The sequence below is a fragment of the Podarcis pityusensis genome (genome assembly GCF_964106645.2).
Source record: "Podarcis pityusensis genome assembly, chromosome: 1".
NCBI lineage: Eukaryota > Metazoa > Chordata > Lepidosauria > Squamata > Lacertidae > Podarcis > Podarcis pityusensis.
Genome location: NC_138028.1, coordinates 57,275,346 through 57,291,821, shown reverse-complemented (window position 1 = coordinate 57,291,821; position 16,476 = coordinate 57,275,346). Strand labels below are relative to the sequence as shown.

At 38.0% G+C, this 16,476-nt stretch overlaps 1 protein-coding gene across 17 annotated transcripts in view; it reads left to right on the top strand.

Annotated features, from left to right (window-relative positions):
• The window catches only part of CD44 (CD44 molecule (IN blood group)), a 73,593-nt gene that overhangs the window by 48,903 nt on the left and 8,214 nt on the right, over window positions 1-16,476 (top strand). For 4 of the 17 annotated variants that reach the window (XM_080982552.1, XM_080982556.1, XM_080982546.1 and 1 more), the window contains 11 exons: window positions 1,573-1,659; window positions 2,599-2,778; window positions 4,999-5,172; window positions 6,871-7,059; window positions 8,298-8,471; window positions 9,857-10,027; window positions 12,106-12,285; window positions 12,766-12,939; window positions 13,920-14,084; window positions 15,311-15,493; window positions 15,751-15,903. In XM_080982552.1, the coding sequence (XP_080838678.1) occupies window positions 1,573-1,659; window positions 2,599-2,778; window positions 4,999-5,172; window positions 6,871-7,059; window positions 8,298-8,471; window positions 9,857-10,027; window positions 12,106-12,285; window positions 12,766-12,939; window positions 13,920-14,084; window positions 15,311-15,493; window positions 15,751-15,903 (1,830 nt within the window). The remainder of the gene's footprint in view (window positions 1-1,572; window positions 1,660-2,598; window positions 2,779-4,998; window positions 5,173-6,870; window positions 7,060-8,297; window positions 8,472-9,856; window positions 10,028-12,105; window positions 12,286-12,765; window positions 12,940-13,919; window positions 14,085-15,310; window positions 15,494-15,750; window positions 15,904-16,476) is intronic. The other 13 variants (XM_080982547.1, XM_080982555.1, XM_080982549.1 and 10 more) reach the window with 11 other exon arrangements.

The window sequence follows — 16,476 nt, the reverse complement described above, 5'->3', positions numbered from 1 at the left end:
TTGGGCATGCTTGTTTTCTACTCTCCTTCCATGTGGCAGGGAGAAGGCTTCTGGAGCATTTAGTTCCAGTTTCAAAGAATCCTAACTGATAACATATGAACCAGAGATTGTTGTAAACCAAACTCTGATCAGTTTCTGAACAAGCCAACTTCAAACCTTGAGTTATGAACCAGGCTTGTTTAAATATCCACAGCTTCTCTTAAACCACTGTCCCTGGTTCCTACATAATGGCAAACCAGGTTTCTCAGAAAATGAAAATAAATATTCTCCCTGTGATCAGAAGGAATGCCCAAGTGCAAGTCTCATGGCAGCTCTTTCTTGCTCATGAATGTAGCACTAAACCATAGTCCAGCGTTATTAGACAGTTCTGGCGTTACCATGGTCCAGAAAACAGTCATTATAACTGATCTTTCTGTAGCCTTTAACAAACACATAAAGCCTTGTATTTACTTCTCCCTATTTAAGGATTCTTGACCACATCAGCTTGACATTTCTCTTTAAACCAAATCAAAGTTCCAAACAGGAATAAAAAAATAGCAGCTTACTGTGGCCAATTAGCAATGGGAAACAAGAGAGACAGAAAATGGGCAAATGACTTTATGGGATCCAGTTCTCTTAGAGATCTTTTGAGGACAGTTTTGTGAGTAGTGCTTCTTGGCCTGACACTTTGTCCTATTTTTCTCTTATGCAAGGTTTTAACAGAGGAAACTCTAAAATCAGAAAAAAATAATATAGTCAATAACGGGCAACCTTTTGCATACATACATACATACATACATACATACAGAAAGGAATCCTCGTTCTTACCCTTCCCTGAGCTCATGGAAGGGCTTTTGATCCAGTGGTTGAGAGGAGGAAACATTTGCTGATCTCTTCCACAGTGCCCCTGAAAAACAGCTCCAGAAACTTGGGGTACCTTCCAAATCACAGTATAAGCTATTGTGGGGAATGGATTGCAGGACGAAGAGTGAATTGGGGAAAATCTTTTGCCCTCCCTGTCCATTAGCAGAGGCACCTGCTGAATCAAAAGCCTTCTGTTATCGTAAGTGCCCTGATTGGATTCCACCCATTGTAAGCACAAAAATACATATGGTAAAACTTTGGTGGGTGGGTGTGAGTAAGGGCTTTGGGATTCACTAAAATGGCTTGTAGATGCACCACAATTTAAATAAAGGGATTCAATACCCTCACTTAATTTTTCCTCCACTTTATTTTGCTTCCTTATTGGTTAATATTATATTTGGCTTTATTTTATCAATGTCCTGCTCTTTTTCTGTGCCCTAAGCTAACTTCTCTCTAGTGTATAAATAAACACTTCTGATTTTGATAAATACTACAAGGTTTTCAATTCATGTGAGAAGTCAATGCAAGAACTATAGGAACAGACCCCTCTTTCTTGAATTAAGCACCAAACGCCTAACTGTTAAGCCTCTTTCTCCCTTCCTCTTATTAATCTTATTGTTGGCAGGCAAGTTGTTTATTCAGGAAGGTGTTGATGGATAGTAGCTTAGCTGGGAAATGTTGGCTTAACAAATAAAAATATCATATCTCATTCCTCTGTTGTCTGAACAGCTGTCAGCCCTCATCACAACTCACACGAGAAAATGTCCACCAGTATTGATTTTAAGGAGGTGCATCATCCCATTGAAGGAACTTGGGGTAAAAAAATTAACTGTTAACAATCGTTTATAATTGTCTAGAATACAAACTTAATGGTAACATCAGAAGTAGTGTGTTGATTGTAGAAAACAGCCCCTAATTCCGTAAGGATTTTTCTATTCAATAAAGCCCCACTTAGTCAGAAATCTTTGGATCTGAATATACAGTTCAGACTGAATATGCATGAATATTCATTTGGACTTGAATATGTATCCTCTATTGCTACATCTCTGTATTGCTGAGATCCCCTGCTCTTTTAATAACTCCTCAAAGCATCCTAATATTGGGTTGCTTTGTCAATAACATTATTTCTTCTTATCCACTGGTTGTTCTTAATGCCAGCTCCATTATTTGTGGTGGCAGTGGGATGCATAAACTGAAAATTCTCTTGTGCTGTCTCTAACTTCTGTGTAACTGTCTCTTTTCTTATGGTAGCAAATTATACAGTAAGAATATAGCATTTCCACTGAGATTCTTGTCAAATCACCCATATTCAGAGCTCCAACTTTTCTCTAGTGGGATCCAAAGGATCTTGTAGTGCCTCCCAGGAGCATATCCTGGTGTATTGAGTGCCTTGTAAATGCTCTCTCTTCTCTTTATTATATCACTCACAATGCCTTGTGTGGTATTACAGTGATACAAGGCAACTGTAACCAATTCAGCCATCTTCTTGTCATGCACTGGATCACAGACAGTCTTATTGATTTGATGCCCACTGTACATTGTTGCACCGCCACCACTGGTTGATTTAGTTCCACCCAATAAATCTATTACGCATTATTAATCTCTTACTCATTATTCATCTCTAACGAGGAGCTCTGAAAACACTGCCACAAATAAGAAAGACAAGGATAAGGATGGATAATACTTACTTTGGTGATTGGGAAATGGATAATGATATTAAAAGCTTACCGTAGATTTACATAATCAAATCACTAGATAAGAGTTCTGAAGAACATCATGATGTTGTTGGTGATGATGATGATGGTGGCGATGATGATGATGATGGTAGCGATGATGATGATGATCATAATGGAGAAGGGTCTGGGCACTTAAATCCTGAAACCGTTCTTGAATGGAACAGCAGTGGTGATAACGAACCTCGGCCATCAAAAACCAGTAAGCATTAATTCCTGTAATGTATGCACTGCGCTATAATGAAAGTCATTAGATGTGTCTCAGTAAACAATGGGATTTGGATGTATGTGTACATATTAAGCACTCTAGAAGTAATCAATGATAATCTATAAGGAATAATTTGTACCATACAAAGTTCAGAAATACAACAGCATCGAATCGAAAATTAATTTATAATGTTATAATGAAATTCTGGATATAGTGGAAGATTACTGCTTAATAATAGACAACACAAAGCAAAGAAGGTTTAATTGAGTACCATGAATTATATTACTCTGCCATTTTTTCTATGCACATCTTACACTGGTATAATCCTATTGGTTTATTCTGGAAATGGAAACTTGGATGCATACTTACAAACAAAAGTCTCATTTTGTGTTTTATGCTTGAACTTCATTTAGCTCTGAGTTGCCTTACCTCCTCTCATTGGTGTCTGTTAGGCATTTGTCCTAGGAATGCATATTATGAAACTACGCTTTCCTTGGTAAACATCCTTAAACTACTTTGGTTTCTTTTGCATTGGATTATCTCTATGATGGGGACATTGCAAAGTGTGCTGGTGCCTTCAGTTGTATTTGGAAAAGTACCATTCCTATCAGTACATTTAATCTCTAGGCTCTGACTTTTATCATTCATGTTATTTGTGCACAGGTGGTCTATGAGGTCAAATTTATTTTGCTATGGTGAGATGGTGGTTGTTTTGTGGTGGTGGTAAAAGTTATTCTTTGGGTTTAGCAACAAGCATCAAGTTATATGCTAAACTAACATATGTTGTGCATATCTTCCTGGATTATTCTTTCTCTAATTGTGGAAAATGCAATTTAGTGAAATCAGTCAAGCGGCTTGTAGTCATTTGTATCTATCAGAAGTGTAGTGGGTCTCATTGTATTGCATGGATCATGCATTTTGCTATAGTTCTTCCATAGTGAAGCAAAGCAAATCGTAAGTCAAAGAGTGCATTTCAAAGGAAAAAAATTCCGTGGATCAAAACTTTATTTTATTGTTTTCCAACATAATTTTATACAGTAGTTGGAGACATATATTTTTGTGCCTTTAGCAACAGCCTTACTTGCTTGCTTACTTGCTTACTTACTTACTATTTTTATTTAATAAAGCCATTGTTATCCCACACTTTACAACCTTTCCATTGCATTTAAGACTGATTTTTAGGAGAAGCAGATTTGTTGCACAAAACTTGCTTTAATTGTATAACCTGAGTTTGCTGGTACATGACTGAGCAGCACCCAGGAGTAGGGACAGTGTAGAAGTACCCTTACTTTTCTGTATCAAGTTGCTGTTCAAAGCACAGAACCAATCCCAGTTTTTGTTTTAATGACAACCTTTGGTTATAAGTGGAAAGGTTAGTATGCATAGCACTTGATGGTAACAGAAGGGTTGAGTTTGGATTTTTGTAATGATCTCTGAAACTCATCAGTGGTCATGATTCCAATTTTCTTCAGCAGTAGTACAAAGCTAGTGGCACTATTGTGCGATTGCCCACCAGAACTTAAAATATACGCAGAATTTGTCTCTGCCACTCTGATGAAAAGTAAAATGTTAAGTTTCCAAAATTTTATTTTTCCAAGACATTGATGTGGGTTTTCCAGAAGTGTTTGCATCAGATAATTTTCTAACCTAGCATATTTATTGTACTTGTGTTTAAGTAAATAGAACAAAACCTTTGAAACGTCCAAACTTTCCCAATATTACATTTGCAATTGGCAGCCATTCATTGCCACTTAGGAAACAGAAACTAGAAAAATTTTCATTTGGGAAAATTTTCTATCCTGTATCATGGGTTTTGCTTGCAGATCTACTACTCTTGCAATAATTTTCAGCCAGAGTGAATATTTGCAATATAAAGAGGACATACTCCTGATTCATGGTTGTTTATTTATTCAGTATTTGATGGCATTCAGTGGACATGTGTGAACTGTCCACTGTAAAGTACTGCATTTGATTTCAAATTGTTGTGCCTGCGATGGTGAATTTCAGAGGGTTCTCTCACACATGTAAGTTTCCACTTGATGCTAAAGACGAAACAACACGGATATGTGAGCTGTGCATTAAAAATACCTGTACAATATAGATGACTTGTGTTATACCCATGTGTTATACCCAAGAAATAATACCAAAGTTAATTGGTTGGTGGTAGTGTGGAATATAGTCAAATAAATATCAATTCAACTATTGTCACAACAGCTGTGGTCTCCACCAAAGATGTCAAGCATGATGACTCGGCCCATGATTCATTTCTGCATGGTGTACACTCTGAAAAAGACAGTGAAGTCAGATATTCAACAAATGGCACAAGGGAGGATGTGCTACCCCGAATTGTTCCCCTAGGTGATGATGAACATTATTCAACAGCTACTGGTATGACTACTAAAGCATGATCTTGACACTACCTCTTTCTTGTCAGCATCAACTCTCACAGTATCAAAGTCTAGAAGTTAGTTAATAACTAGAATCATGGTGCAGTGCTACATCTGTAGTATATCTGCTACTACATCTGCAGATAATATACTGTGATTACTTTAAAAAAAGAAAGCAGAGCCACATATTTGAAGGCATTTCCCCCCAGATGTGTTCTGTTAAATCTTAACAAAACCATGAAACCAAAAGCTCACGTGTTATTTGGCTTTGACTAAGCAAGAGTGAGTCACAAATCCCAAATCTGAATTTATTTTAGACTGCAAAGTTCCCTGAAATTTGCAGAAGTTCCAAACCAACATGTCATCCCTGTCTAACCATATCTTAAAGCAGTATTTTTTAAAGTGCTGTCATATGTAACCACGTTGGCCTCAGTTCAGTGCTACACAAAGGAAGTTTGGCAGTGCTAAAGTACACATAGATCAGACACGCAGCCAGTAAAAGTCAGTATAGAAACATGATGAGATTGGCCCATACCAAATCAAGTTGCCGCTGTGTTTTTCAAGTAGCCAGTGCTTGTAGACTTCACAAAATTGGCTCAAATCAGTTCCTTGTTTAGAAAGTTGGGAGCTAACATGAGCTCATTTTGTGATGCTTCACTTTGTTTTAAAGAAAGAACTATATAAACTGCTATTCAAACGCATGAAAACAGAGATCTTTTGAACCCAAGGGCATAGATTCGCCAACATTAGAGGACGATTGCAATATTAGGGAATGAAAAATGAATAAATGGCATTTATACAAACACATATGCAACTTGCATTGCAATTTTGGTTTGGTTTATTATGGAAATGTATTAGCATTTTCTCTTGCAGATGGGGTCTACCTTGCTTTCCTATTCCATAGGGCTTTCTGTGGGCTTGGTGTTATTTCTCAAAATCTAAAGCATGTTCTCTTGGGCTCATCTCAGGCAGTCATCATAATGTTCAACACATTATGCTTCCTGCTGAATGCTGGGAAAAGGTTTGACTCTGAAGGAAAAATCTGGTGGTGTGGTGGTGGTACCTCAAGATGCTTCTGACGCTTTCCTTGGATTTAAACAGCAGCACCTTTAGAACTGTATAAGGCTATGCTGAAATGGTTGAACTACATCTGGCTCAGAATGCCAGCCAAAATATTTTTTTCAAGTTGAATGTGTGAACCAACATTATTTAGCTGCAGCATTTGGCCTTAGTGCCTGGAACAAATGTCTAAACATATTCCAAAAAGTACAATTTCAATGAAAAAGGAAGAAGAAAAAGAAGACAAGAAAGAGAAAGTTTATGGACTTAAGATGGTGCTGTGATTTCAGTTGTACAAAGCCTTGGCATCTATCAAAGACGTTTGATAGATCAGTTAAAGGTGCAAGCTGTTGTCACATCTTTTCTGCCTATAATACTGTTACACGCCTTTCCACTATTCCTACTGGTCTCTGGGGCACTGTCTGGAAAATCAGCAACTTCTGATAATCGAGGTGATGACACTGGGTGGCTGTGAATTCAACAATACTTTCCAAAAAAATTATCTACTTTCCTCCTCCTCTTGCTTATGCACATAATTGAAAAAGCAAGCCATGTCTAGTTTAACAAGATAAAGTGAACAATCTGGATGGTTGTTCAGCAAGCATAACACTGCAACTGATTCAAAACATCATCATAACAGCTGGGTCCTCCAGTGATGATTTCTTCAAGCAGGAAGACTCAACTCAGACTCAACTAGATGGTGCTCTCTCTGGATTAGAAACTGAAGACACATTACCTACAACCACAGCTTCAGACGTATTGCATCCTGTGCTTGTTCCATCAAGTGAAAGAGAAAGAACTCTGGAGGAAGAATCTTCCCACCATACAGGTATCAGAAGCAATAGTGAACTGTAGAATTAGATTTTCATTTGGATTGTTTGCTTTCATTTCCTGATCCAGGTTTCTGGAGAAATGGTGTTTAACCATACTTAAAATTAGAACTTTTAGTCAAGGGGTTGGTGGGCGTTGTGAGTTTCCTTTCGTTATTCTTCCATATATTAGAGATGTGAGTTCCAAATTGTTGAGAGTTTTGCTCTTCGCAGTCATTTTTCTCCCATTATTTTTAGTTACATTTTAAATAGATAGGTACAATCTATTATCAGTGTCAAAAGTACCCCAGATATGTAATACCGATAAAATTTATGTTTATACCATTTGCTAGTAAACCTATATAAATATCTAAAAGTAGACTGTACTGGGCTTGATGGGCCAGTGGTTTGACTGAATATTAAGGATGTGCCGTGTGTGAGAACACAGAGGTATAAATCAAGACCACTTTGCTGTTTGGTTATTCTGAAGTTATCTCTGTGTTATCCCTGTTGTGGCAATGCAGCAGCTTGAGTTGTATTGGTTGCCAGACTTATTGCTACAGTATGCAAATTGAAGAATCTGGGTTTAAGCTGATGTAAGCCTACTGAACTCAGTGGAAGTAGCTGATTCTGTAAGAAGACTGAATTTTCATCCAAGCATTTTGGCCGAATTGGTTTGTGCATTAGTCATTCTATCCATTTCCACACAGAAAGAAAAATTATATAAAATGATAAAATTATACCTCTTCTTGCACTAACTAGTGATTAGCATGCCATCTCAAACATAGGAAGCTGCCTTATACTTAGTCACGCCACTGGTCCATCTAGCTCAAGATGGACAGTCTACACTGACTAGCAGCAGCTCTGCCAAGTTTCAGACAGAGTCTTTCCCAGTCCTGTGTGGAGATGCTAGAGATTGAACCCTTCTGCATGCAAAGCCAATTCTCTGCCACTGAGTCAAGCTTCTTCCCCATGGAAGGTTTGAACTATACTGATTCAAATAACCACCTCAGTACAGTGACTCCTTGTTGAGGTGAGAATTCTGACAGGCAGAATGGGCTTCCCTATTGACTTCTGTTGAGGTGGCGATTCTACATGCATAAATAAGGTTTCCATCCTATGGCGAAACAATTGGGGAAGCCTGTTTCCACTGGAGTTCACGCACAGAACTTTCTGAGTCTCTCACTATCTACTAAACACACGGAAATCAAAAATACTGAGTTACTGATTCCTGCATTATTTATCATTGCTACAATAGTTCTAGCCTTCAATGAAAGTGCTGAACGTGAAGAATCACATCAAGATCAGTTATCCACAGTGGGCAAAGCTGGGCGGAGAAGTGGTTCTGCCACAAACAGAACGATCCTTGGTGTCCTAGAAACACTTATTCCTCAAAGTGAGAAGCTTCATGACAATGAATCTTCTCAGACAGGTACTGCCTGCAGGATGTTAATGTAATCTTCCTATGTTCAGTTCTATTTCTCTTTTATGTCAGCGAATAGGAAGGCTTTTATGTCTCAGCGAGAAGTCCAGCCTTTATTAGAACTGTGGTCTGACGCTTCTCCATTTGGGGTGAAACATGGCTTCAAAAACGGAAGCAATTTTTATTGTGGTAATTGCACAGGAGGAAAGCAGCAGCCCCTCCTATGTCACGGTTCTGATCCAGTTCCCCTGCCCCTTACACAGCAGCTACATTCACAGACCTGCATCTCACATATATTTTGGCCTTCTTACTACCCTTTAAAGTGAATTCCTAGTATTCCAGTATTAGGGCACTAAGATAATCATGGTAGTCTGAGAAAACCTTCCATTAATAATGGATTGTTAGCATTCCCAATAATGGATGGCATCACCGCCAGTCCATGGAGGCCCAACCTCCAAATGGCGCCATCCCTTCTGCAGGATCCTACGCACATTTCTCTGTCCTGCTACCTCAGTCAGTGTTAAAGAATGGTGGACCCATGTTCTTTTGCATCAGAGGCACCTAAGTTTTAAAAAGAGGTAGCTTTGAGAAGAGCCACTATTCCATTCAAACAGATAAGTCACATTTCATCATCTGAGTAGGGCTTCATATCATATTAGTTTTATTTCATCTTGACACCACCACCCCAATATAATTCAATCTCTGACACCAAGAATATTAGTGTCAGAGTGCTTTACACACAATTATTTTGCTTGGGCCTCTGTTGTGTAGATGCAGCCCATTACTGTTGTTTTAGCATTTCTTCAAGTAGAAAATACTCCACATTTACTGTAGATAACCAAAATTATCTACAGTATTTACTAATTTGTATTTCTGTTGCCTGCTTTGCCGTCACAACATTGAAAGAACAAATTTGTTTTTACAAATACTTGGTAATTGTGCCATAAACAGCATGTGTCTATGAGGAAGTCAAAATACCTCCTTTGCAAGCTTATTTCTTTTCTTTTTTTAGAAACCTAGCTGTCTGCAAATAAGAAATGAACAAAATATGTTGTCTTCATACCATTTAACTAAAACCAAAATCATTTTATAGCTGTGGAATACAAAATGCTTGCTTCACATGTACATAATAATGGCTAGATAAGATATTGTTTCAAAGGATTTAACTAAAATGAATTAACTGAAATATGATCTGGTTATTTTTTATTGAAAAGTGCTTATACTAAAAGTGTAATAGAGAATCTTGACTTAGTGACAGATAATCAGACCCCTAAAAGGCACCCTTTTTTCTTGCGTGCCACCAGTGTAGTTGGATTCATATTGAACTGCAAGATACATGTACAATAGACAGTGGTTCTGCATATATTAAATTAACAAATACTTCACCACAAAAGCAGATAATGGGATGAAAGTTGAAGAATCCACTCAAGGCCCACCATCTCATGGCATATATCCTGAATGGTCCAATGAAGAAAGATACCCCACAAACTCATCCAGCAAAGAGACACTACCTGAAATTATTCATCCAAGTGAAAATGAGCAAAAAAATGAATCCATTTATACAGGTATATCTCAGAAAAGTTCTATTCAGCCCCAATCATTATTATTTCCTACGAAGGGTGTAATCCTGACTCCTATGAAGTCAGCATGAATCAGGATTGCAGCCTTAACTACTGATACATCCTAAGAAAATTATTTAATCTGCATAACATGGGCCTGATAGTGAAAATGTGGTATTGATTCAGTCATCATTGTAGCAGTTGTGGTCTCCACGGGTAAGATTAACCGTGAAGACTGATAATCATGGTATATAGATTAATGAGATCCATCTTGGTGGGAGCAATGAAAATTGATATCCTACAAAAACATCTAAAAATGGAATTATGCCTGGTCTCATTTCAAGTGTAAACAAGCATGAAGAGGATTTGGAAATATCTCATTCGGGTACTAGGAAGAAAAAGAAAATTCGGCATTGTTAAACTTTTCTACACTTTTAAATTCATTTAATAAATGTATAGTCACCTTTCAAAACAACAACGACAAAACTTCCACAAGATGACTGACAAATATGTAAACTCAAGATCAAACAATAAATTTAAAAACAATTTAGAAAACCCCAAATCCACAAGAAAATAGTAGCAAGCTTGCATAGCACATCAGTAAATTTCTAAGCAAAACATAAATGTTTTTGAAGTCTTCTTGGGTTGAAGTCCTCTTAAAGATGAAGCCATGCATGCTTCTTTGGGAAAAGAATTTGAGAAATGTGGCATGTTAGATTGTAGGTTATTATTTCCCCAGATGGAATTTATTACTTTGACAATGCATATGGAGTTCAGTCTTAACCTAATAATTAATATTGCTTAAGCCTTAACCTAATATTTTAATTGACTTCCCCTAAAATTCTGATAGTGCCCGTAAAGCTAGATAAGATGGGCATCAAATAATTATGAGGAGGAAACTGCTAACATAGGGTATTGTCTAACTAAATCAAGAGCTGATCCACTGAAATGAATGGATTCATGTTATTCCAGTCCACTGATTTTAATGGGTCTATTCTTTATCAGGCTACCATTCGCTACCATTTGTTGTCTTTAAAACAGATTCAGACATTATTATAGCAGCTGTTGGAATGAACTACAAAGATTCTTCTCATGATTCACACATGTAGGCTAGTTTATATCCTCTTGGGCAGTGAAGGCAAATTTATTGCAGCTATAGGAAAAAAAACATGAAAAGGTTTTTTTTAAAAAACCCACCTATTCTTGCCTTTTCTTTTTTTAGACTGGGTTACTTTAGTCTTCCATTGAGGTTGATGACCAAAGGCCTATGTTGACTTGATCTGGACAAGTATTTATAAATACTCCAGAGTCCGGCAAAATAAGTCCTATGGTGGAAAGATTTGCTTTCTCAGACAAGAGGCTTCAAAAGATTCATGAAGCAGAGATGGTTCTATATGATCTTGGCTGGGACAGTGACAATAAATACCTTGCAAATGCATCTAAATTTAATTAGCCACCTAGAATCATTCCTCAGAATAAAAAGCGAGTAAAAAGGAAATGCCACATACAGGTACAGGCAGTGATTCATTATCATTAAATCTTTTAGCTAAATTAGAAATAATAATAATAATAATAACCCCCCATCTGGTTGTGTTTCCCCAGCCACTCTGGGTGGCATCCAACAAAAGATTAAAAATACATTAAAACATCAGTCATTAAAAACGTCCCTAAACAGGGCTGCCTTCTGATGCCTTCTAAACGTCAGATAGTTGTTTGTTCTTTGACATCTGGTGGGAGGGCATTCCACAGGGCGCGTGCCACTACTGAGAAGGCCCTCTGCCTGGTTCCCTGTAACTTTGCTTCTCGCAGCGAGAGAACCGCCAGAAGGCCCTCGGCGCTGGACCTCAGTGTCCGGGCAGAACGATGGGGGTGGAGACGCTCATTCAGGTATACTGGCCCTGTTTTCTGTGTAGATTTTATAGCTATAGAATACGTTTTGGATAGAGCTATAGTTCTGTCTCATCTAAAACGGCTATTGTGGTTACTGATTTCCACTTTCCATGTTAGGGTTAAGTAGAATTGCACTTAGTGAAGCGCATGTGAAAGCAGAGAATTCAAAACTGACCCAGCCATCTTTGTAACAGCAGTAGTCTCCAGTGATAGCACTGACTATGAAGATTCCGGTCAGGATACAATGTTGCACAGTGAGCATTCTGGACAGGATAATGAAGAAAAACATCTCACAAACACATCTGGAAATCATTTGCTGCCTGGAATTCTTCATGCAGCTGAAAGTGAGCATGAAAATGAACGTTCAGACACAGGTATTGACTGGAAAAATAGTAAAAACATTTTACTTCTTTTTTCAGTAATCTCTCTAGATAAATTAGAATCTATCTCAAACTATGTAAAGATGTAATCCTGACTCCATTTAAATAAATGGACTTTCACTAAACACAGGAAGCATGGTGTGATGAAAAAGTATGCAAAATTTGTTTGCTGCTTGAGATTATCTCCTGCCTGAAATAACTCTTCCAAGTTGAAGCAGTCTTGAAATGGAAACATCTCCTTGGGTGTCTTCCAAGTACAGGAATTCTAATGGCTTTTAATTCTTCTGGTGTTGGATGAAAGGTACTTGAACTGTAAATCATAGTAGGTAAATGCCATCAGACTAAATGTAATTATACTTAAAAACCTAATACGATATTGATTCAATTCAACAAAACATAGCACTTAGTAAGAACTGATGAAAAGAACGATACCTATGTAACATTTGAAAAATATTCAAACCATCATTACAACAGCTGTTGCCTCCAGTGATAATGGCAAGCAGGAAGACACCACACAAAAACCACATGCAATGCATCCTGGGTGGGAAAGTGAAGATGAAGATACCACAAACACAACTGTGGATAATATCCCACCTATAATTATTCTTTCAAGTGAAGGAAAGCATGAAAAGGAGACGCATCATACAGGTACCTCCCAGGAAATAGAACTTTAATAAATTTGCAGTTCTTTGTATTATTTTTCAAATGTACTGCATTGTCACCGTACTCCATTTGAAGAGCTATCCCAACTACTCTCATTCTCTCTGCCAGTTGATAATAAAGTTCCATTCATTTGCAACAAAATAATGGTGTTCATAACCCACTTAAAAGCAGAGTCAGTAATTACAGGAGACGACTCTCCATACTTAGCCTTCAAACCCAGGTGTGTGTTTTTTATGAGTCACTGTGAGAAGGTGGGTGTATAAATGCAGAAAGTACAGAAATAAATTGCCATAACTGCGACTTTCAGGGATGACAATGACCACTGACTTAGCATCTGTCAGATGAATGGAGTAATTTAGTGGTGGAGTAGTAAGGACAGGTAAAATACAAATAAATCTAGGGCTGAAGGGCTACTTGGCATTACGCCTCCAAGTTACAAAAACAAAACAAAACTGTACATGAATAGTCTTGTAGAGATACAATTTTTTTTTTATGTTAAACTAATCTGTTTCATTGAAATCTTTTGAAGGAAATTCTGCCATCAACATGCCCTTTAGGGATGCTGATGGGCTAACATATGTATTATTTAGAAAGAGTCAGAAGCCTCCCAATACATAACCATAGAATTATAGAGTTGGAGGGGACCCCCAAAGGCCATCTGGTCCAAGTCCCTGCAATGCAGGAATCTCAACAAAAGTTTCCACAACAGTTGACCATCTAATCTCTGCTTAAAAACCTCCAGTGAAGGAGAGTCCCTCACCTACTAAGGGAGTCCGTTCCACTGTTAGGCTACTCCTATTGTCAGAAAGTTCTTCCTAATGTTTAGCTGGAATCTCCTTTCTTGTAACTTGAATCTATGTGCAGTAGAAGGCCAGGTAATGTGCCTCTCAGTAAACAATTTCGTAATAGATTACATAAGCATTGTAATAAATGAATGAATGAATGATCTAACTATATTGTGACAGCTGTGGTCTCTGATGGTGGTAGTGACCATGAAGATTCTACTCAAGAAGCACATCCTGGCCAGAACAATGAACACAGGCATCCTTCAAACACGTCAACAGATTATTTTGTACCTGGAATTATTTCTTCAGTTGAATACGTGCATGGAAATGAAACTTCACATATAGGTACAAGCAAGAAGAAGAAAATTCAGATATTCTCTTTGTTACGTTCTAGATGAATTAGGCTGCTGTATTGAGCTAGATAACAGGTTGCAATTTTAATCTTACTGAAATCAATTACAGTGGTACCTCGAGTTACGAACTTAATTCGTTCCGGAGGTCTGTTCTTAACCTGAAACCTTTCTTAACCTGAGGTACCACCTTAGCTTGTGCGCAATTTCTGTTCTCATCCTGGGGCAAAGTTCTTAACCCGAGGTACTACTTCTGGGTTAGTGGAGTCTGTAACCCGAAGTACCACTGTATAGAAATTCATTGACATTAAACAAAACAAGGAAGATACTCGTGTCATGATATGGCACAATGGTCTGTAATTGATATGAGAACTGGCCATGCAATCATAATATTTAAACTTGATTCCAGCATCATTGGAATAGCAGTGGTCTATAGTTAAGGTGGGACGCGGGTGGTGCTGTGGGTTAAACCACAGAGCCTAGGGCTTGCCGATCAGAAGGTTGGTAGTTTGAATCCCCGCGATGGGGTGAGCTCCTGTTGCTCGGTCCATGCTCCTGCCAACCTAGCAGTTCGAAAGCACATCAAAGTGCAAGTAGATAAATTGGTACCGCTCTGGCGGGAAGGTAAATGGCGTTTCCGTGCGCTGCTCTGGTTCGCCAGAAGTGGCTTAGTCATGCTGGCCACATGACCCAGAAGCTGTATGCCGGCTCCCTCGGCTGATAAAGCGAGATGAGCGCCGCAACCCCAGAGTCGGCCACAACTAGACCTAATGGTCAGGGGTCCCTTTACCTTTACCTATAGTTATGGGATAAGCCTTGAACATCCATTTTTCATTCATGCACACAGTAAAGCTTTTAAGTAACAATAAAATACACTGCAAATATCTAGAGATAACTTGCTACTTAGTAGTATTCCTCTATCAGAAAGTTAGAATAAAAAGAAAACATTTCATGTAACTATAAAGAGGAAGTGTGCATTTTTGTTTTGTTTTTGTTTTTTCATTCTGTTGATATATTCCAAATGAATTATATTCCTTTTGTGTCCTGGTTTGTAAGGAAACTAAATTTGCATTGAGATCCACTAAAATGTGGTAATGGATATCCATTAGCAATACTAATTTAAAAAAATTAAATGCGATGCTAAGCAAATCATGTGGGATGTAGTTCTGCAAATGTTACAGAACACTTAACATTAACCCAACCCAACCATCATTATCATAGCTGTGGGTTCCAGTGATGATATCAAACATGAAGTTGCTACTCGTGATCCAACGGTACATGATATACATCATGAATCGGGTAGAGAAGATGATTATTCTACAAACAGCACGAAGGATGAAGTACCCATAGAAGTTATTCCTCCAGCTGGAAACAATAACATAGATAATTTCTATCATACAGGTAGTTGTGGCAGATCCATTCTTAATTATGTGGTGATTGGTGATGGTGTGGGGAATCACATTGCTCACAACTGGATTCTTATTTTCAGTCAGTAAATATAGTTGAACATGTAAGGTGCACAAGAAATGTAATTGCATGTAAATATGAGTAAAGCTGAGAACATTGCGCAGTGAGTTATTGGGAGGGGAGTGGCTTGCAAAAACCATCATTTTGTATTTTAACACGTCCAAACCTAAGTTCATCATTGATTCACCAAACAGCTGTCATACACAACGATCATGAAGACTCAACTCAACAACCATTACCTCCCATTCATCAGCCAGGCTGGGATGCTGAAGAAATATATCCCACAAATACTTCTAGAGATGGTATACCGATGGGAGTTGATTCAGATAGTGAAAGCAAACAAACAGGTATTGCGCTGAATAATCTATTCATTTCATCACAATGTATGAAATGAAGCACTGTTTTTGAAACAAAGCATTTGTCGTTCTTTAAATCTGTACCCCGCCTTTCCACCAAATGGAAATGTTGATTAATGTCTAGATTTTAAGGTTGGAATTCTAACCTAAGAATATTATTTGTTCCTTTTAACATAAGGTTGCTGTTTTCGGGCAATTTGAGAGGGACTGATTCTTTGGGATTGATGTCTCATGCTTTAGGAAATCCTCTGATTTTAACTTTTGAATAAAAAAAATCCTTCCAGTAGCACCTTTAAGACCAACTAAGTTAGTTCTTGGTATGAGCTTTCGTGTGCAAGCACACTTCTTCAGATACACTGAAACAGAAGTTGCCAGATCCTTCTATATAGTGAGAAGGTGGGGAGGGGTATTACTCAGAAGGGTGGTGGGAATGGGAGATTGGCAGATAGCTGGGATGAGCCTGCTGACGACTCTTAACGACTGTAATGGGTCTTACAGGAAAAGGCAAGGGGTGAGAAGGTGAGAAATGGCTTAGTCATGTATAATGGGATAAGAATCCAATGT